Genomic DNA, 23,619 nt, shown 5'->3' with positions numbered 1-23,619 from the left:
ATGTTGGCGATCTTCCGAAGATCGATCCTAACATCGTTGATGATTGTCCGAAGATCGATCATGTCGTTGTGGAAAAACCCAATAGTGTTCGTGCTAGTTGCTCTTTGAATCCAACCACGCCAGTGACACCGAGTTCGGATGAAAGCGTCGAGTGTCTTCTTTTCATTGATGATGTTGTGAAAGGAGGCACAATTCATGTTGCAAATGGGCGAGCATACATGAATGGAGGTGTAGTTCATTTCTCACCTTTGGAGGAAGGAAATTTACGCGTGGCCGTTTTGGGGGTTTTGATTAAAAAAGCAAAATTGCCAATTCCCACCGAAGAAGCTCAAACCATTGAAGATGCTATAGGCGGGTTTGTCTCGTGGCCGAAGAGACTCATAGAAATTGACACGGGAATAGAGAGTCGCGGTCCGGTTGTCAAACAACTCTCAAAGCTCGGTTTTGAGAGTGAAGCTAGCATCGATGATGCTAAGAAGATTTCGTACAAGGTGATTAATCCCAAGTATCGATTGCTCGCTCAACATGCCAACAAAGTAATGTTACCGGAAGGGGATGTGATTATGGTCAATGTTAGTCCAAGTCTCGCGGCTATCCCGATTCCGGTGTCATTTGAAGACGTTTCCGATTTTTTGCAATACTTGGAAATTGGCGCGGGGAGCATAACGGTATATGGAGTAAGAGTTTTCTTTATATGCGTTTTTTAATATCAATATTCAATATTTAGTGTTTTGATCAACTAAATATTTGTTTGTCATAGCTATCTACGCTCGAGGCTAGAAAAGGCGAAGAAGACTCGAAATTATTGATTTGTAAATCCGAGCTTAAGTTCGTACATCGAAAATGACGACGAGGAGGCTTATTTGTCAAAACGAGTCAAGGACGTTGGAAACGTGGTACGACATTGCAAATTTGGTGAACTAGTTTTGATGCCGTATAACAAAGGTGCGCATTGGATGCTCGTTGTCCTCGACCTTTGGAGAAATAGCGCTATGTTCTTTGACCCGTTGAGAAATAAAATCCCAATCGATTTAAATCGATTGATAAAAAGGTAATATTTTGATTTCTTAAATAATTTTTATTATAAATCGTTCTAGATGTTTTTTCTCTTATAATCTCCGTGGTATATAGGGTTCTTGTTGATTTCAAGCTCGAGCATCAAAACGCCCATCGTAACGGGCAATCAACGTACATCAAGGCTTGGGACGCTCCGAGACAAACGAGAAACACGGAATGCGGGTATTTTGTGATTTTTTATATGCGTGATATAGTCGTAGGAGGTGTAGGAAAATTAGAAAATAAGAAATCCTATACAAAGGAGGATTTAGAGAGAGTTAGGGAAGAATGGGTAAGTTATGTACAAACATTTATTAACTGTGATGATTAGCTAGTTTTTTTTATTGAATTATGGATTGGTTGTAGATGTATATATTAGATTTTGAATGTTTTGAAACTGAGGATATTATTTTTGGTATTGAAGATTATTTTCAGGTGCTGGTATACCGTGTAAAAACAGATTTTGGATTGAAAAAAAAATACTCTCGCCGCGGCGAACTATACTTCTCGCCGCGGCGAGAAAAATTATTCGCCGCGGCGAGAAAAGATACCGAGAGCAGGCAAATTAGAAATCTTAGTCTCGCCGCGGCGAGATTTTTTCTTCGCCGCGGCGAGTTTTTTAAAAAGGCGAGATTTTTTCTTCGCCGCGGCGAGTTTTTTAAAAAAAATTCACCACTTTCCTACAACGCATAATTATCCGTTGTAGAATCATGTCGCCGCGGCTAAGATTTGACGTCGCCGCGGCGACATTCCCGCCGCGGCGACGTGTAATATTCGCCGCGGCGAGTTGATTCTACAACGGATATCATATCCGTTGTATAAAATCTCGCCGCGGCGAAAATTATATGTCGCCGCGGCGGGAAGTTTTTAATTATTTAGAAATTTCACAATGGACTTATACCGTTGTAGGAGGTTCCACAACGCTTAGATATCCGTTGTAGAAAGTTGGATTCTACAACGGATATTTAAGCGTTGTAGAAGCCCCTTGGATTCTACAACGGATATTTAAGCGTTCTAGAAGCTTCTACAACGCAGGATTCTACAACGCTTGACAAGCGTTGTAGAATCATTCCACAACGGATTTAAAGCATTGTAGAATCCTTGTTTTGTGGTAGTGTATATACATAGCAAAGTACTAATTAATATCATAAACTTTTATAAACGTGTACCACATGTAAATGAGAATGACATTTGCTCCGATTTCTTGCATTCGCAGAAGTTGATAGACGTCTTCCTTTAATAAAAAGATAGGTTCAGATGGTTCACCAAAGACGTTTGGGTTGGGAGGTAGCTTGTATACTTCAATTTTGTCCATAGAGCACTTTAATCTCACTGTAAAAGGCTCATGGCTAACAATATCGACGCTCGGAGGTGGAGGGCGGGATCGATCTCTTGGTTTTTGACGATTTCAATGCCGTTTTACCCTTCTTAAGTGATGTATTTTTTTTATACTACAGGACGAGACGGAGCTTGGCGAACCTGTGAAGAAAAAAAGTTGATAACCATTTGTAAAAGCTATACTTGGAACATATCCAGGCTGTGAATATATTTAAGACTATTCAGGCTGTTTTTCTTCAGTAGTTGGAAAAAAATGTTCATGTTTTTTTTTTATTTGTATAACATGCTCATCTAATATAATGTGAAGCATTCTTACCTCTTTTTCATATATTACAAGAGACTTCGGCCAAGCGACAAACGATTTTAACGCGTGGCTAAGCAACGTCATCTCATCGCCATTAGGTATCAGCAATTGCTCGTTCTCATGATTTGCCTCAATATTCAACATCTGCACTTTAAAGTTTTCGCTCCCAAGAGACGTCCCATGAATGAGCCGATCCGGGTTGCTTCCATTATCCATTATTAACCCGTTTGCAACAATATTTTCCAGATTACCAACTGCAAGAAGACATTTCGTGGTCGCCATAAGGAATTGAGGATTTGATGCATTCAACTGTTTGGCTGGGCTTAAAGGAGGAGATACACTCTGTTCCGGCACTTTTTTTTTCTTCAAATTGTGCGGTGGTAGTTTAGTAGAAAGAGCTTTTGATTCCACTGCTCGCATCTCCTAATATAATATAAATATTGTTAATATATCAAATCGTTCAATACATATGATGTATTTTACCATAGGTTGAATTGGCGTGGAATATGATTTGTTATATGGTTCAATCGGCACGAAATCAGACGCATCATGAGGCTCAGATACATTTGGCGAATCACTCTTTGTTTTACTTATTCCCGACATTGGCTTCCGAGGTGGCTTCTCCTTCTGGGTCTTCTATTATTGAAAAAAAACAGTGATATTACAGTACTTAAGAACATAGATTAACTAAGCTATTGTTTATCTTACCTGTGGTGGTTCCGGAATATACTCAGGCTGCCATAATATATTTGAACTCGGTAAAATCGATGTCGGAGCTTGTGCCGGCCATGGAGCGTACATAGGGGGATTTTCAACTCCCGCATGAGTCATGAACGACGTGAACGAAAAAGGTTGGTGTGGCCGAGGCTGGTGTGAGGGATACTGAGAAAATTCTGGGCAAGGTTGGTGTGGGCGATAATGAGCATATTCTGGCCGGACCTGGTGTGGGGGGCAGCGAGCAAGTTCTGGCGGAGGCTGTTGTGGGGAGTAGTGAGCTTGTTCTGGATGGTGAGATCCTCCACTCGATCCTTCAGCCCCCTCCTATTGTTGTAGTTTCTCTTTAAGTTTCAATATCTCTTTTTGCAGTTCGAGTACTGTTTGCTTCTTCGATTTGAATTGTTTTGGCCAATACTTAGACGATGTAGTTGACCCACTACACCTCTCACGCGTCCACTATACTCTGTCTTCGATAGAGCCGTAGTCAGAATATCAGTGCTTCCGATTGCTTTGAATCTACCTTCTTTTTCCGCAGTGAGGAGAATATCCTATATAAACCATATTAAAAAAAACAAATACATTTTAAAATAAGTAAGCAGTCAGTCCTTATAGCCTATAGATCAATTTCCAAAAAGACATACTTACGATTTTTCTTTGAATAATATCAATTTCATTTTCCAACTTTCCTTTCTTGTTTTTGCGGGCTTCAACCCAAACTGTAGCACGATCTGGTTCCTTGCCACCCAATTTCTCCCGCTACGTATTATAAGAATAAGACTTGTAATCAATAAAAACACACAAAATTAAGGGCAATCATTAGTCAATAATAACTAACCAAATCTTCTCTAATGTCATAATATGGTCTCCGAGCACTGTGATGATATGCAGTTTGTTGGCTTTGGTTGCATTGGTTCTTCTTTCTTATTGCCTCAAATTCGGGAGTCATTCGACTTTGCACAAAACGGGTCCAAAGGTCTTCAGGTACACCATAATCGGCTTTTACTTTTGTTGGAATCGATCTAGGGTTTAAGAAAATAATTAACGCTTCGGTAAGCGGCGGAATTTTAAAAATTTTCTTTTACAAGTAAAACAGTTTTTACTAACCTAGACAAGTGCAAGTACATGTAATTAAAAACCAATATGAGCTAAGAGTTTACTAACCTTTCTTGAAGCTTGAACTTTGAAGAAGCTTTTGGAAAGTTCGCAACGCTCGTCTCCCCTCGCAGCACGTCTCTCTTTCTTTCCTCGGCACCTCGAGCAACCACGAAAGTTTCTATCACTAAATCACTCGAAAATAAGGAATCAGTGAGTGGGCACTTTTAAACACTACGACTTAAGAACGAGTCTCGAAGTCGCAGAGCTAAACACTAGGTCGAGTGAGGACCTAGGTGCCAAGACAAGAAAAATCGAAAATAAACTAGAGAGAAAGAGAGAGGATTTTTGGCCACAAGTTCTAGAGAGAGAGTCTCTCAAATCTCTTAAACTTGGATGAATCAAATGTGAGGAAATGAGGCTCCTATTTATAGGAGAGGTCTCACCTTCAATAAGGTAGTTTCCTCTTCTATAGAATATCACATATTCATGAGCCAAATTCCTCTCTTTCCCATTGAGACACTCGGCCAAGCTAGGGCTTCTAGAAGCCTTGATTTGTTTCCTATTTTGTTCAAGGCTTGCCTTTTCTCTCAACATGGCCGATTCTTTATGCATCCCATATGCAAAATTTGTTTCCTCTTTTTCTTTTGGCAAGTATCTAAATACATTTATGCACAAAATAAACTCTTTCTCTTGGGTATTTTGGGCGCCCAACTCCTATCTAGAAGGAGCTTCTAGAAGCTTCTTCATTTGTTCATGACAACATGAGAAAAGCCCATTAAGAATTTTCAATAAAATTCTTATGAAATGAAATTAATTCACAAGGCCCAATAATCAAGTTATGGCCGAGTGACATTAAGTCATCAAATGAACTTGTCAAAAAATTTATTGACATTCATTTCATCCTTTGTCTCAAAAGACAAAAATACCCTTTTAACTATTTTCGTTCTTGTTTTGACTTAGCTTCCTGTTTAACTATTCTTATCGATGTGATTCGTGACAGTGACCTCATGGACCCAAATGAACAAAGCTTGAGCTAAAAACTTGGACTCAAAAGTTCACAAACCTTTTCCAAGTTTAGCTTAATGCCAACTGACTCCACTAAAGAGCTGACACTGAAAATCTCTCGGTTCAAATGAATTTGTTTTCTACTCAAGAATTCGACCTAATTATGATGAGCGGATCCACTGAATATTATCTATGTTTACCCTTCATGAATGTCATCAGCTAGTCGGGATTTACTAGATTACCATTTTACCCTTCTAGCTGTTATTTCCTCAACTCCTTTGTCGCTTGTGAATAAGTTAGAAACAATGTATTGACGAGGAGCTAACAAGTCCCATTGTTTCATCCAAAAGAGTCAGGACTCAATTTGGACACTGGCCAGTTCATTTATTCACACTCCAAGGAACAAAGCATGAGGTGACATACATTGCATTTCAGCAATCTTGTACATGAATTCCATATCTATGAGAACTTCACAAAGTTACTCATAACAGACTCACAACTTAGTACTTCACCAATAGGCCTTGTTCGGAATCACATAGTGAGTCCGAACTTTGACTTTCTCAAATGAGAATACTATGGTGTGAAATGGCATGTCTCATTTCAGGATTAAGGTAAGCATGATGCAATTCATACATAGTGACTTCGAGACATAAGAGGTTAAATGGTTTGTTCTTATATTGTCTCTAGAAGTGCACTGGTCAATTCAGTATCTTCGGAAGATACCTAGAAGAACTATAGAGTCCCCAACTCTCAATGCCTCATAACCAGACATCATAGATTCTTCTAACAATCATACTGAGGTCAATAGTCCTTTGACCCTAAGATTGCGAATATATCGTTTTAAGCAAACTACGAAGAGTTTGTTCATGCAAATCTACATTTGTCTCTTCGTAAGTTGTTAAGTTTGTTTATGGACTAAAAGACTAAGGGTTTATCATAAAGCTTCAAACAAAGAAAGAATGAATGAACGTTTCAACTTTATTAATGAATAGATAGGAAATTACAAGCAAGAGTCTTCATGAGACTTTATTACATCAAATGTAAAAAATAAAGACTTCAACTCTTCTTGTGGGCACCATTGACAACAAATTTTTCTCCGAGCAGTTTGATATTTTCAGGACTGCCATCCTTTTTCAGAATCGTGTGCAGTTTTCCCGTCAAGCTAGTCTTGAAAGATCTCCATAGCTTACTGACTTTCTGCATCGCGTACTCTCGATGTTTATCTTCGACGATAAATGTTAACTGAGAAAGTTCCAAAACAAAGAATATGTCAACAGAATAGTCATTATTTTGATTCTTCTAACCTGTGTAATAGTGCTAGATGTCAACAGATAATAAATTAGCTTATAAAATTAATAATAATGGTTCAATATGTAAGTGTTGATGATTGGTGATCGATCAAGTGAGGGGTTTAATGCAAGGTTGTTTAATGTCATTAATATAGTTATTATTTTGATTCCTCTAACCTTAGTGAGAGATGTCAACATATACTAACTAAGCTTATAAAAACTACATTCCCCAATCAGATTTAAAAAGAATACCTGAGCTTCTTGCCAGATTTTTTCTCTTATAGATTAGTCAACTTCATGCCAATCTTCGAAGTCGATAATTGACAACTTCATTCTCGCCATATAGCCCAAAAAAGTGCGAAATTTCTTTCCGTTAGTCCTTATAGGTTCTCCGTAACAATCGAAATCCACCATAAGCTTAACGCCTTGATTCCGAATTTTTATAATGTCTGCGATCCTCGTGGGTCCTCTTGTCCTTTTCTTCTCCTTTTGTGCTGGCTTCGACATTTTGAATTTGTACAAATTAATCAAGTCACCATTAATGTATATATATTTTTTAAGAAAACTGAACATGTCGAAATTATAGAACTTCATCACAAGTTTATTAAAAAAAGACTACTGATAATAAAAATTAAAAATAATTAAATAAAGTAAAATTACAGCAATTTATCAAACCCAAATTCCCTCCCCGTTTTTACGAATATATAACAAGTCACTTGAGTTGCTATTTTGTTGGATACTTTGAGATATTCTGGGGGTACAAGTTATATGATCCCACAATTAGGTCAATTTTCAAGATAGAAAATGCTCGATTCTTTGAGGATGTCGACTTTGCAGGGGAGATACAGTAAGAAAATTGGTATTCGAAGAGGAATATGTAAATCTCATATGTGGTATTTATAATGGTCAGGACTTAACTCTGGACATTGTTCAAGACCCAATTTAAGACAATATTAGGGAACCCTTGCTCAACAAATTGTTCCAGAAGAACAAACTCTACCACCTCAAGAACTATGCCATTAAGAAGATCCCCTAGAGAAAGAAGAAGTGCAATACTAGATGATTATGTTGTATTCCTTCAAGAACACGAGGATGATATTGGAGTGAATGAAGATGATCCTATCAACTTCTTTCAAGCCATGGAAAGTTCTGATTCTCAAATGTGGAACGATGAATGAAGAAATGAAATTTATGAAGGAAAATGACGTTCGGGACCTTGTACCATTACCAAAACGTGCGAAACCCATTGGTTGCAAATAGATATTTAAGACCAAAAGGTATTCGAAAGGTGATGTGGAAAAGTACAATGCTCGTCTTGTTGCAAAACGTTTCACATAGAAAGAAGGCATTGACTATAAAGAAACTTTCTCTCCGGTTTCCATGAAAGACTCTTTTAGAATTATAATGACATTAGCGGCGCATTTTGATCTTGAGTTACATCAGATGAATATGAAGACCGCGTTCCTCAATGGTGACATCGAGAAAACGATATATATGGTGCAACCAGAAAATTATGTGTCCAAAGACGCAAATGATTTGGTCTGCAAACTTAAGAAATCCATCTACGTACTCCAACAAGTATCTCGACAATGATTTTTCAAATTTAACCAAGTAATTATTTCATTCGGTTTGTAAATGAACTTGGTGGATGAGTATATATACCATAAGTTCTGTGGGAGTAAGTGTATTTTTATGGTTTTATATGTTGATGAAATTTTCTTGCCAGCAATGATATAGGCTTATTGCACGAAACCAAGCTAAGAATTTTGAGATGAAAGATCTTGGTGACGCCTCTTTTGTATTAGAAATCCAGATATTTCGAGACCGCTTTCGGGGGATTCTTGGATTATCACAAAAGAGTTATATCGAAAAGGTTCTAAAAAGATATGGCATGCATGAATGTAAACCAGGTGATACTCATGTGGCTAAGGGAGACAAATTCTTGTCTCAATTAGTGCCCTAAGAATGACTTTGAAGAAAATGAAATGCAAAAGATTTCCTATGCTTCGGCTGTAGAAAATCTGATGTATGCTCAGGTTTGTAAGCGTCTAGACATTGCGTACATTACATGAATGTTAGGAAGATACTTAAGCAACCTTATGGACCATTGGAAATCAGCTAAACGGGTCATGTGGTACTTACAAAGAACAAAAGACTGCATGCTCACATATCGGAGGTCAGATCAGATCGAGATAATTGGGTATATTGACTCTGATTTTGTTGGATGCCAAGACAATAGGAAATCTACATCAGGCTATATTTATTTGTTGGATGGAGGTGCTATCTCCTGGAAGAGTGGTAAACAGTCTCTTATAGCATCTTCCACCATGGGAGCATAATTTGTATCTTGTTATGAGGCATCCAATCAGGGATATGGTTGCAGAATTTTGTCACCGGGATGCGCATAGTAGATAGTATTGAAAGACCACTCCGGTTATTTTGTGATAAGCAAAGTGTTTCACGAGCACACTTCTCATATGGGTGTTATTTCAGCTCAGGATATTCAGTTCTAGTGGGAGTTTGTTATTGTTTGCTATTTTTTGTGCTTTTTATATTATAGACATGTTTGATTTTATATATGATTATTGAGGTTTTCTGCAGAAATTAAGTTTTGGTTTATTTAGACTCTGTTTTCTGGTATATGGTTTGATCTAACTAAGGTTTAAGGAGGACCGAATAGAAATAGGCATGTTGAGGTCACATAACATGAAATTTTCATACTACACATCTACTTTATGATCCATGTCGTTCAGTTGTATCGATATACGTGACCATTGATGGGTATAACTACGATAGATGAATCGAATACCACTTTGATCCTATGTTGGTATGGTTGATGGATCAGATTGGTTATGACCTATGTAAGTTATATATGTATCAATATTTACATTTACAATGTTTAATTTTAAAGTAATGGACCGGATTTGTATGGTTGATGGACCGGATTGGTTATGACCTATGTAAGTTATATATGTATCAATATTACATTTACAATGTTTAATTTTAACTATTTTACTGTAAAGAAAATTTAAATATTAACTATTTTTGTGAAAAGTAAAAAATTAAACCTCGACTATTTTCCCAGACCCAGTCTCTGATAAATGTTTATTAAGTTGTTCGGTTAAAAAATTTTGCAGCATGAAAGTTTACTTTTTCCACCATTTTCACGCGGAATTGATTAAAATACATTCCAATAATAATATCTTGCGAACATTACTGGTAACTTCAAAGTTCAAACCAACTTTCTTAAAATAATCCAAGTGATCACGCGGTACTTTACACGATACCCACAGGGAACATGATATGCGTCAATTCTGTTGTTTTCAGAAAGTCCATTCAACGATCTTGCAGCAAATCAATATTTAAATTAATACACTAGTCTGCATTATCTCGGATTTTTATTCATATATATAATATACCGATAAGCTTCTTAATTCAATGATATGTTAGTTTTCAGAAAGTCCATTCAACGATCTTAAAAATCAACATTTATATTGCTAACTTAAATCTTATAAGGCTGTACAGGTCACGATCTAGAGCTATTATATATGTTACCCTTTGAATTGTCGATTAAAAGATTTGATCTTAGATATTAACCAATACAACTTATCTTTAATGAACAAGTAACTAGTCCGCGTTGTTCTTAGTCAAATATTTCTAATTATCTATATATATATGTATATGTTCAATTCATCTGTTAGATAATTAGTGTAACTAGCTCCTTAATGGTCCATTCCATAAAGGCAAGGGATCCACTGAAGAGAGGAAGGGTTCCTTATTATAAGCTTGAAAATTCCAAAGGATTAAGTATTCAAGAGAATGGGGATATCATATGAGTAAACCATATATAGATTTCCCAGCCCACAATGCGTACCATCGAAAGTCGAGCCATTTTGTCCATGCCTTAGGACCGGCAAAATGAGATATGAGATAAGCTAGGAGCTTTTATCTGAATCGCATCGTACGCATGACATAGATTACTCGCTTGATATTGCACTATAAAATTAATTAGGTATTCGAGATCAAGTCATTCAACATTAAATAATACAGTTTTAAAATAGTGCAGTACCCATTGAAGACCACGTGGATGCCCTAGCTAGTACCCATTGTACGGTATTATACAACGGTGTATACTAAAATGTCTAAAAAAATAAAACTATACAACGGTGCTTAACATCATCATGAGATCTCAATCGATAAGATAATCACCAAACAATTTAATGAAATTAAAAGAACAAACAAACAGAAAAGATCAGCTCATAAAAAAATAATAATATCTTTGCAAGGTTGCATTTTAATATTTCCCTTACAAATGTCGTCGACCGACCAGTTCTTCACAAAGACATTTGCAGATGATATGTAGGCCTATAAATATAATACATTGGCTTCATCTCATTATCATCGATAACTCTCATTTCCAATACACTACATTAAAAATGAAGTACGCTAAACTCTGTTCAGTGTTTTGTTATACTATCCTCTCTCTACTTTCTCTTACCTACACAGCTCTGTCTCACAAACATAACTTCTTTCAGTGCTTATCGGACGGATATTCAAACTTTACATCGGTCCCCGATAACCTAATCTACACCCCTAACGACCAAGCGTATCTCTCGATCTTGAATGCGTCCATACAAAACCCTAAATTTTCATCTCCGTCAATCCTAAAACCACTATCCATAATTACTCCTCAAGAAATATCCCACATCCAATCCACCGTTTACTGTGCCAGAAAATACGGAATTCATATCAGAAGCCGCAGCGGAGGCCATGACTTCGAGGGCCTTTCCTACGTGTCCAACGTCCCGTTCATCGTGATCGATCTTTTCAAGCTCCGTTCAATCAAAATATACGTCCAACAAAGGTCGGCATGGGTTCACGCCGGGGCAACAATCGGAGAGCTTTACTACCGGATAGCCGAGAAAAGCAAAACCCTAGGATTTCCGGCGGGTTTTTGCCCGACCGTTGGTGTCGGCGGACACTTTAGCGGCGGAGGATTCGGAATCATGATGCGTAAATATGGCCTTGCGGCCGATAACATCCTCGATGCCCACATAGTCGACGCCGAGGGAAAAGTCTTGGACCGAAAATCCATGGGAGAAGATCTGTTCTGGGCAATACGCGGTGGTGGAGCCGCAAGCTACGGAGTTGTCGTTGCATGGAAAGTGAAGCTGGTTCAAGTCCCTCAGAAATTGACTCTCTTTAGCATCCCAAGGGATTTGGAGATCGAAGAAAACAAGAAGATCGTCCAGCAGTGGCAACATGTCGCGAACAAACTAGATGAAAATCTGTTACTCTTTGTTACAATAACAACCGCGAATTCAACTCAAGAAGCGAACAAGACTACAATCCAAGCTTTTTTCATTTCTTTGTACCTCGGCGGGTTGGACGATCTTATGCCCTTGATGCAAAAGGGCTTCCCTGAGCTGGGTCTTGTGAGAGAAAACTGCATCGAGGTCAGTTGGGTTCGGGCCATAACCTATCTAGCCGGGTTTCCAGGTGAAGCTCCTTTGGAAGTTCTTCTCCAGAGGACGCCTCGCGTGACGCTTTATCCTTTCAAGGCAAAACTTGACTATGTGAAAAAACCTATCCCACAACGCGCTTTGGAGGGTATGTGGGAAAAGCTGTCCGAAGTAGAAGAGGTCGGAATGGCGTCGATTGTGATGTACCCTTACGGAGGAATGATGGACAAGATCCCAGAATCTGAGATTCCGTTCTCGCACAGGGCCGGAAATCTCTTCAGTCTTTTGTATTACAGCTCTTGGGAAGAAGGCTCGGAGAACGATATGAACTGGCCGAGGAGGGTTTACGACTACATGACTCCGTACGTGTCTGACAATCCGAGATCGGCTTATGTCAACTATAGAGATCTAGACTTGGGAACCAATAATGAAGAGGGCGTCACAACCTTCGCGAAGGCAAGCATATGGGGGGCAAAGTATTTCGGATATGAGAACTTTAAGAGGTTGGTTCAGGTTAAGACTGTGGTTGATCCCACTAACTTTTTCAGGAACGAACAAAGCATCCCTGTCTATGCTTAGGAGATTAAAGATAGTAATGATACAGTATACTATACCCGTCTACATAGTTAAATAAGAAATGTTACACGGCCGATTGCTTTTTATTTTGTGTCCTTTACTTGTTTTTGTTGTTTAATATTTCCTTTATGCACACTTGTCCTCTAGTGTGCAAGCGCTTACATTGTTATGTATAGATACGAAGTGAAATAAAATGCGCCACTTGTATCGCGTTGCGTAGAAAATATATGGTAAATAATTGTGTATTTATATCAGCTTAGTCTAGTATTAAGTTATTTTTTGTTTGGTTTATTTGCTCGACTAGCTTACGTGTTTTTCTTCTTCACTTGATATGACGTGGCTCATATTAGCTCTGTTTGGTTATATGTGCCACTTCACCAGTCTTTGTACAACACAACTAATCAGAGCCAAGGCTATTCTCAATAAAGAATTTCTTTTTGTCATCTTCTTCGTTTCTCTATCTTTATTTTCGTGGAACAATACGATAGCTCAAACGCGACATGATATCAGAGCGAAGATTTTGCAATTCCTATTTTTTCCTCTAAGTTTCGGTTTTTTTTCTTCTGTTCTTCGAAGTTTTTGATTTCATCTCTCTCCTACAATGGACGCTTCCTCGAAATCGGAATCGGCGAATGTCAGAACTCAAATCGCGGCGGTCAATCAGAAATCGCATATCAATGATCCACTCAGTCTTTATTACCTTCACCACGCAGACAATCCAGGAGTGATTCTCGTGTCTCAATCACTCAACGGCGACAACTATCCGTCGTGAAATCGCTCAATCCTGATCACGATGTCTGTGAAGAACAAATGAGGGTTTCTTGATGGTTCCGTTTCCAAACCTGACTCTGCTGATGTCCAATTGGTGAATTTTTTAATGAGAAATAACAACATCATTATTTCTTGGTTCCTGAACTATGTATCGAAGGAGATCTCCTCAAGCATTTTGTTCGGCGATTCAGAGTTCAAAATGTGGATCGATCTCACAGAGAGATTTCAACAGAGCAACGGACCTCGTATTTTTCAACTCAAGCGTGAACTGATGAATCTCTCTCAAGATCAGAAGTCAGTGGCCACATACTTCACCAAGCTGAAGTCTCTATGAGAAGAGCTCAAATTTTTTTGTCCTGGCTACACATGTAGCGGATGTACCTGCGGCGGAATCAAGGAACTGGTGGTGTTCTACAACAACGAATACGTCATGATGTTCTTAAGGGGACTCAACGATAGCTTCACCAGCAGCAGAGGTCAAGTCCTTTGGGTGGATACAATTCAGGTATCTGACAAGGTCTTTGCCTTGATCTCTCAAGAAAAAAGGCAAAAATTGGAAATGATTCTTCTCAATAAGATTCATATGGAACTATGGGAATGGTTGTGAAAGACAACGCTACAAAAGAAAAGACTACAAAGAATGAAGTCGGGATACATGATGAGTGTGTTTTATACGTACAAATAGCTCATTCTTGGACTTGAATCAAAGCGAATCCTTAAGAGTTTTTTTATATAATTTTGTGTTTTTCTTTGTTATTACAGGTTTTTCATGAGTTGAAAGTGTTTTGAGGGAAATAGAATAATTTTGGGATGATTTGAAGACTTTTCGGATAAGTTAAAGCAAAACAAGAAATACGACGCGGTCTTCTGTAGCATTCTGAGATTTTAATTTGATGAATTTGGATATTTCAGTTCCATAATTGGATAGATCTTTTCTTAGCTTTCTTCTGACACATGTTTATTTACGAAAACCGGACATTGGAGCAAGAAGTTACGGCCCATTCAATATCACTATTCAACTGTTCAGTTTCTCCGCATCTCATAAACACTATTTTTATTAATTACCCAATTTTAAGCATTTTTGAGGCACATATGCTCCAAAAATCAACTCTAAGCCTATATTCTTGTAATCTCAAAACACATTATTCATTCATATTTTTCTTTTCCTTTATTTTTCTTAGAGTGTTTGGTTATTTTTTAGAGCTTTTGGAAGAGAAAAAAAATGTTCTTTGCCGAAATTGACAACTCGACGAGTTTTCGAACTTCAACTTCAATCGTTCTTCTTTCTTTTTCTCTTTTATTTATTTTACTGCTTGAATTATTGTTGAACATCAAGTTTATTTAATATGAATTTGTTGTCAATGGTGCCCACAAGAAGAGTTGTGGTCTTTATTTTGTACATTTGATGTAATAAAGTCTCACGAAGACTCGTGCTTGTAATTGTTTATTCATTAATAAAAAGTTGAAACGTTCATTCATTCTTCCTTGTCTGTTTGAAGCTTTATGATAAAACCTTAGTCTTTAGTCCATAAACAAACTTAACAACTTACGAAGAGACAAATGTATATTTGCATAAACAAACTCTTCGTAGTTTGCTTAAAACGATATATTCGCAATCTAAGGGTCAAAGGACTATTGACCTCAGTACGATTGTTAGGAGAATCTATGATGTCTGGTTATGAGGCATTGAGAGTTGGAGACTCTGTAGTTCTTCTAAGTATCTTCTGAAGGTACTGAATTGACCAATGCACTTCTAGAGACAAAATAAGAACAAACCATTTAATCTCTTATGTCTCGAAGTCACTACGTATGAATTGCATCGTGCTTACCTTAATCCTGATATGAGACATGCCATTTCACAGCTTACGTATTCTCATTTGAGAAAGTCACAGTTCGGACTCACTATGTGATTCTGAACAGGTCCTATTGGTTAAATACTAAGTTGTGAGAATGTCATGAGTAACTTTGTGAAGTTCTCATTGATATGGAATTCATGTACAAGATTGCTGAAATGCAATGTATATCACATCATGCTTTGTTCCTTGGAATGTGAATAAATGAACTGGCCAGTGTCCAAATTGAGTCCAGACTCTTTTGGATGAAAAAATGGGACTTGTTAGCTCCTCGTCAATACATTGTTTCTAACTTATTCACAAGCGACAAAGGAGTTGAGAAAATAACAGTCAAAAGGGTAAAATGGTAATTTCGTAAATCCCGACTAGCTGATGATATTCATGAAGGGTAAACATAGATAATATTCAGTGGATCCGCTCATCATAATTTGGTTGAATTCTTGAGTAGAAAATAAATTCATTTGAACCGAGAGATTTTCAGTGTCAACTCTTTAGTGGAGTTAGTTGACATTAAGCTAAACTTGGAAAAGGTTTGTGAACTTTTGAGTCCAAGAGTTTAGCTCAAGCTTTGTTCATTTGGATCCATGAGGTCACTATCACAAATCATTTCGAGTAGGAATAGTTAAACTATAAGCTAAGTCAAAACAAGAACGATACAAGTTTTACGAAAATTGTCAAAAAGGGTAAATTTGTCTTTTTGGACATAGACTGAAATGAATGTCTATAAATTTTTGACATGGTCATATGATGGCCTAGATCACTTGGTCATGATGTGTTCATTGGGCCTTGTGGATTAATTTCATTTCATAGAATTTTACTTGAAAATTCTTAATGGGCTTTTCTTATGTTGTCATGAACAAGTAAAGAAAAATCTAGAAAGACTTTCTAGAAGCCTTTTGGCCGTCCAACCCAAGAGAATGGGAGACTAATTTCGTGCAGCCCTAGTGTAAAAGAGAGGTTATTTTGTGCATTAAATGTATGAAGATACTTGCCAAAAGAAAAAGTGGAAACAAATTTGCATCTAGATGCATAAGAGAATTATGCCAAGTAAGGAAGGGAACAAAAGAGGAAACAAATCCAAGGGCTTCTAGAAGCACTCTTCAACCTTCCGAAGGCTCATCAACGTTCAAGCTTCTAAAAAGGTTAGTAAATTATTTATGCTCATAATAGTTTTTATTTACATGTGCTTGCTCTTTGTCTAGGTTAGTAAAATCGTTTTACTTGTCAAAAGAAAATTTTTAAAATTCCGCCGCTTACCGAAGCGTTAAACTTTTTCTTAAACCCTTGATCATTTCCAACAAATGGTATTAGAGCTATGGTCAAAGATATGCATGTACATGTATTTAAAATTATGAGCTTGAAAATCGTTTTCGAAAGTTTACTAATTTTGTGACAAGTTAGAATTGTTATCTTAGTTTTTTTTTTACTTTATTGCTCATGCCTTTAAATTAAAAATCATGTAGTTTTTCTATGAGTTTGGGATGTTATTAAAACACATTAGAATCAGTTCTAAAAGTTTTTAATTTTTTTTTATTACAAAACCGTGTTTTAAGTTTGAGAAAATTTCGAGTAAATTTTGTGACTAGTTATATTGTCTTGCTAGTTTCTTTTATTTACTTGAATCGTTTTATACTTGTTGTTATTTCTTTTATATCATATTATTACCATGTTAATAAAACACAAATAAAAGCTTTAACAACTTTTATGAATACCATTAGAGGCCAAGTTTCTTATGAAGTTGCTATGTAATCGGGATTGGTCTTGGTTTGGGGGGGGGGGGGGGGGGGGGGGGGGGGGGGGGGGTTCTTTAGGGTTTGACATGTGTGCTTGATTATGTGATTTATTCGCAACAATATAATCAGAGGTTAAAAAACCAGGCAAATTCCACAAAGGCCAAAAGTGATGAGCAAGGTGGAGGAAGAGGAAGTCTCATATCGGCTCATATGCATCAAATCATTGGCATGCTCTCAATCCAACTCTCAGACGCATCCAGTTCCAACAGTAATGCAGCCACTGATAAGTGAGTTTTGTACGTGTTAACCTCCTATTTTTTACTTAAATTTCACACATTCTCAAGTGATTTTGTGTAATTTAATGTGGTTTTGAGTTGATTTCAAGTTTTAGAAATTATTTGAGTATTGAGAAGATTAGTAGAGCATCACGTGACTTTATGGAGCAATTTTGAGGTGATTCAAAGACTTTTTGAGCAAGTAGAGTGGAACAAGAAACACAACGTCCTCTTCTGCATGATTTTGAGATTCTCTATCAAATATTTTGGAATAATTATTTCCACCATTGTATAGATTTCTCTCAGCTTTCTAAAGCATATTTATTTTCAAGAATCGGATGTCGGAGCTAGGAGTTAATACCGATTCAAAAAGATGCGCACTGGGAAAAAAGATGAGCGCTAGGAGTTATGACCGATTAAAAAATGTGCGCGATGGCCTAGTTTTGCTTGAATATGGTTGTGGATTCATTATTTATTGATTGAAGTATTTTTCATGTTCTTTTTCTCTATGGCTTGAATTAATTCCGTGCTTATTACTTGTTTTGAGATTCATGACCTCATTCATGATTTTTAAGATTGATTTGATGCTTGAGAAAGATTAGGTTGATCATGCATAAGAATTAGTACACCGTAGTACATTCCTAAGCTAGAGATAGTTAGGCTGCTATGGAGTCGCGTGTACACTATTGTTTGTAATGCTTGTAATTTTTAGGGTTTGAGATCGAGAGATAAAAACCCGGTATTGACACAGATTGTTAGATGCTCAAGAGAGATTTACGATAATATTACGTGAGTGTGATTAGTGAAGAGAGTTGACCCGAAAAATCGTGCGTAATTCTAGGAATCGCGACCATAGGAGAGTTTAGCGAAACCGTTGCCCTGGCCTTTCTCATATTCGTTCACCCGTAGTTTAATTTGTGTTTTTTTTATTTCTTTTCTTCAATTTAGTTTATAATCTTCACCGTTGCTTTTGAGTTCAATTCGTTCCTGGTTAGTTAAATATTAGTTAAGCATAGTCCTTGTGGGTTCGACTCGTACTTACGAAATATATTACTTGAGCGATTACGTGCACTTGCGTATGAAAAATCTGTTGTCAATGATGCCCACAAGAAGAGTTGTAGTCTTTATTTTGTAGATTTGATGTAATAAAGTCTCATGAAGACTCTTGCTTGTAATTGCCTATCTATTCATTAATAAAGTTGAAACGTTCATTCAATCTTCCTTGTCTGAAGCTTTATGATAAAGCCATAGTCTTTTAGTCCATAAACAAACTAAACAACTTACGAAGAGACAAATGTAGATTTGCATGAACAAACTCTTCGTAGTTTGCTTAAAACGATATATTCGCAATCTTAGGGTCAAAGGACTATTGACCTCAGTATGATTGTTAGAAGAATCTATGATGTCTGGTTATGAGGCATTGAGAGTTGGGGACTCTATAGTTCTTCTAGGTATCTTCCAAAGGTACTGAATTGACCAGTGCACTTCTAGAGACAATATAAGAACAAACCATTTAACCTCTTATGTCTCGAAGTCACTATGTATGAATTGCGTCATGCTTACCTTAATCCTGAAATGAGACATGGCATTTCACACCTTAGTATTCTCATTTGAGAAAGTCAAAGTTCGGACTCACTATGTGATTCCGAACAAGGCCTATTGGTGAAGTACTAAGTTGTGAGTCTGTCATGAGTAACTTTGTGAAGTTCTCATAGATATGGAATTCATGTACAAGATTGCTGAAATGCAATGTATGTCACCTCATGCTTTGTTCCTTGGAGTGTGAATAAATGAACTGGCCAGTGTCCAAATTGAGTCCTGACTCTTTTGGATGAAACAATGTGACTTGTTAGCTTCTCGTCAATACATTGTTTCTAACTTATTCACAAGCGACAAAGGAGTTGAGGAAATAACAGCTAGAAGGGTAAAATGGTAATTTAGTAAATCCCGACTAGCTGATGACATTCATGAAGGGTAAACATAGATAATATTCAGTGGATCCGCTCATCATAATTAAGTCGAATTCTTGAGTAGAAAATAAATTCATTTGAACCGAGAGATTTTCAGTGTCAGCTCTTTAGTGGAGTCAGTTGGCATTAAGCTAAACTTGGAAAAGGTTTGTGAACTTTTGAGTCCAAGTGTTTAGCTAAAGCTTTGTTCATTTGGGTCCATGAGGTCACTGTCACGAATCACATCGATAGGAATAGTTAAACTGGAAGCTAAGTCAAAACAAGAACGAAAATAGTTAAAAGGGTATTTTTGTCTTTTGAGACAAAGGATGAAATGAATGTCAATAAATTTTTGACAAGGTCATTTTATGACATGTTTCACTCGGCCATGACTTGATCATTGGGCCTTGTGAATTAATTTCATTTCATAAGAATTTTATTGAAAATTCTTATTGGGCCTTTTTCATGTTGTCATGAACAAATGGAAAAGCTTCTAGAAGCCTATTCTAGAAGGACATAGGCGCCCAACATACCCAACCAAGAGAGAATATTTTTGTGCATAAATGTATCAAGATACTTGCCAAAAGAAAAAGAGGAAACAAATTTGCATGAGGATGCATTAGGGTAATCGGCCAAGAGAGAACAAGGCAAGGCAAGGAACAAAAATGGAAACAAATCCAAGCCTTCTAGAAGGCATCCTTGGCCGAGCATCTTAAGTGGGAAAAGAGGAAATTGGCTCATGAATATGTGATATTCTATAGAAGAGGAAACTACCTTATAGAAGGTGAGACCTCTCCTATAAATAGGAGCCCCCTTTTCTCACAATTGATTCATCCCAAAGTTTTAGAGATTGAGAGCTTCTCTCTCTAGACTTGGCCGCCCCTTCCTCTCTCTCTCTCTCTAGTTTATATTTTCGATTTTTCTTGTCTTGGCACCTAGGTCCTCACTCGACCTAGTGTTTAGCTCTGCGACTTCGAGACTCGTTCTTAAGTCGTAGCGTTTAAAAGTGCCCACTCACTGATTCCTTCTTTTCGAGTGATTTAGTGATAGAAACTTTCGTGGTTGCTCGAGGTGCCGAGGAAAGAAAGAGAGACGTGCTGCGAGGGGAGACGAGCGTTGCAAACTTTCCACAAGCTTCTTCAAAGTTCAAGCTTCAAGAAAGGTTAGTAAACTTCTAGCTCATATTGGTTTTTAATTACATGTACTTGCACTTGTCTAGGTTAGTAAAAACTGTTTTACTTGTAAAAGAAAATTTTTAAAATTCCGCCGCTTATCGAAGCGTTAATTATTTTCTCAAACCCTAGATCGATTCCAACAAATGGTATCAGAGCTATGGTCAAAGATATGCATGTACATGTTTTTAAAATTATGAGCTTGAAAATCGTTTTCGAAAGTTTACTAATTTTGTGACAAGTTAGAATTGTAATCTTAGATTTTTTTTTAATTTAATGCTCTTGTCTTTAAATTAAAAAGCATGTTGATTTTCTATGAGTTTGGGATGTTTTTAAAACACATTAGAATCAGTTTTAAAAGTTTTTAATTTTTTATATTGAAAAACGTGTTTTAAAGGTTTGAGAAATTTCGGTAAATTTTGTGACTAGTTACTTTGTCTTTCTAGTTTCTTTTATTTACCGTATTCGTTTTATGCTTGTTGTTATTTCTTTTATTCTATGTTATTACCCTGCTAATAAAACACAAATAAAAGCTTTAAACAACATCTTAAAACGTTCCGTTACACTTGATTCTTTTTCGCACCTAAGTAGGACCAAGTTTTAATTTATTTCTTTTTCTTCGAGCTGGAGTTAACCCGCATTAAAATTGGCATAACTCTCTGCTCAGAAATCGAAATTTAATGATTCTTGAATCAAATTAAAGCTCTGTCTGTCCTCTGTCCAATGCCAGCGGTTTCGGCTGAAAAGGACATCGGAGCCGCCAGATATGGCGATTTTACTCCGAGGTGCGCGGCTGTCTGAAACTCCAGTTTTTTAGAAATCCGGATTTTCAAACCCCACTACCATGAGTTATAGAACTCTAATGAGAAAATTTTCTTGAGCAAAAATGTTTTTCATATGATTATAAACATGATGCGTAAGATTAAAATGTTTTGATTTTTGAAAGTTTAATTGAAATTGATTTTTTACAAAACTAGTTTGAATTTTGAAAAACCGTTTTCACTTTCAAACTTGAAAATATTTTGTCATCCAAATCAAATAAATTTTCAAAATGTTTTCAAAACTATATCTATATCACATATGTTCAAAATCTATATGCTCTTGAAAATTTGAGTGGGAGGTCTCCTTGTAGACAAGCCGAAAAATAAAAAGATGTGTAATCTCAAACTTTCAAGTGTTCGAGTGAGTTAAAGTTCACACTTCCCTCACGCACTTTCCCGAAATAGAAAATAGGAAAAGATCGAGTATGTACCTTGTGCCTTTATGCACTAATACTGCTCTGAACATGTCGATCTAGGATTCTCTTCTAGTTGTCCGCTCTGTCGCTCTCTAACTAGGAAATTTGTTTCCGAACTTATAAGAGTCGATGAACCAACTCCAAAAACTAAGTGGGAGGGTTATATTCGTTGTTTGTAACCCGCGATCCCCAACACTAGTGAAAGATGCAATAACGTGGGACTAAGAGCCGCTCTTGCGACCCTCACTTAAATGTGAGTACTCCAAGGCGTTATTGCTTCGATCATTGCTCAATGAGCTACGTCCGAGAGTGATGCAATGATGGCAAGGCCTCCCCTTGGGGGATTGTTTTTCAAAGCTGATCTTTTGGACTAAGTGGTTGGTTGCACGCTTAGGCTCAATCCCTAGTATCCTCCCTTGAGGCTCTGCGAAAGGATGTGAGTGATCAAACCAATTTAAAAGGTGGCTAGTCAAAATAGATGTATTGACATCTTGGCTTAGCATTAATGATGTGTCATTTACTTATAAATGGAGATTTTTTGCGGCCTTCTCTTGAGGGAGTAAATTATCGTTTGGTTTATAACACCTTTGGATTTTATAAAAGTCTTAATAAAACTTAAATCCTAAACCAAAGACTAATCATAAACCTTGTTTCAACTTATATAGGCAATATGTCTCTCAACCCTCTCTCTACAATTCTTTCCTCGAATAAACTCGAAAACGAAAACTACATAGACTCGAAACGTAACCTCGACATAATACCTACCGTTAACAAGCACAAATGGGTACTCACCACCCCATGTCCTCCTCTGACGAATGATGATTCAACTCAAGAGGACAATGACGCCTTAGCGGCCTGGCTTCGATCCGATGAGATTGTGAGGTGCTATATCTTGGCATCTATGAACAATATGCTGAAAGAGCAACATCGTGACTTCGAGACTGCCGATGACATGCTCTACAATCTCCTTGAGATGTTTGGAGGTCAAAGGCGTCAAGCAAGGCAAAAAGCAGTCCGACAGTTTATGAACTGTCATATGAAGGCTAGGACTCCTGTTAGAAACTTTATGATACTGATCATTAGTTTTCTAAATAAAATGGAAATCCTAGGATCTGAGATTGATGGGAAGAATGTTATAGATGTGATCTTAGAAACTCTCCCCGCATCTCTTGATACCTCCAAGATGAACTACTCCATTAACAAGCAAGAGTACACTGTTACCAAGCTTATGGAGGAACTTCACACTGCTGTAGGTTTCACTAAGAGAAAGAGGAATCAAGGAGAGGCACATGCTACTGAGCAAAAAGCCTCCGCCTCTGGAACTAAGAAGAGACCTCACAAGGCCGATAAAAAGAACTGTCCTGCCAATCTCAAAGCAAAGGAACATAGTATTGTACTAGTTACCGAAGCATGCTTAGTAGCTGATAATGTATCAACGTGGATTCTTGACTCCGCTGCTACTAACCATAATTGTTGTTCCTTAAATGGTTTTAAGAAAACCAAAAGCTTAGAGGAAGGCGAGTTCTGTTTTAAATGGGGTGATGGGAGCCTGGTGTCTGCGAAGGCTGTGGGATCCGTGACGCTGTCTTTTGAAGACCGCACTTTAAACTTGAATAATGTTTATTTTGTTCCTACCTTTGGGAAGAACTTAATATCCGTTGCTCATATTCTCGAGCAAGATTATTGTTTAAAGTTCATTAAGAATGGAATTCGTATTTCGTTTCCTGATAATTCTTTTGTCACTGATGCATGTATGAAGAATGCTCTTTTTTACATCTATCCCACTC

General features: G+C 37.2%; 1 protein-coding gene across 1 annotated transcript; it reads left to right on the top strand.

The window, feature by feature from the left end:
- Positions 1–11,240: 11,240 nt before the first annotated feature.
- Positions 11,241–13,087, top strand: LOC149380920 (cannabidiolic acid synthase-like 1). The gene has a single exon (XM_089601247.1). The coding sequence runs from the start codon at positions 11,241–11,243 to the stop codon at positions 12,843–12,845; it is 1,605 nt and encodes a 534-aa protein (XP_089457373.1). The 3' UTR covers positions 12,846–13,087.
- Positions 13,088–23,619: the final 10,532 nt, after the last annotated feature.

The sequence above is a fragment of the Urtica dioica genome, chromosome 11, assembly GCF_054948205.1.
Source record: "Urtica dioica subsp. dioica isolate 48M chromosome 11, U.dioica_male_clone48M_v1_H2, whole genome shotgun sequence".
NCBI lineage: Eukaryota > Viridiplantae > Streptophyta > Magnoliopsida > Rosales > Urticaceae > Urtica > Urtica dioica.
This window is presented reverse-complemented; position numbering and strand designations above follow the sequence as displayed.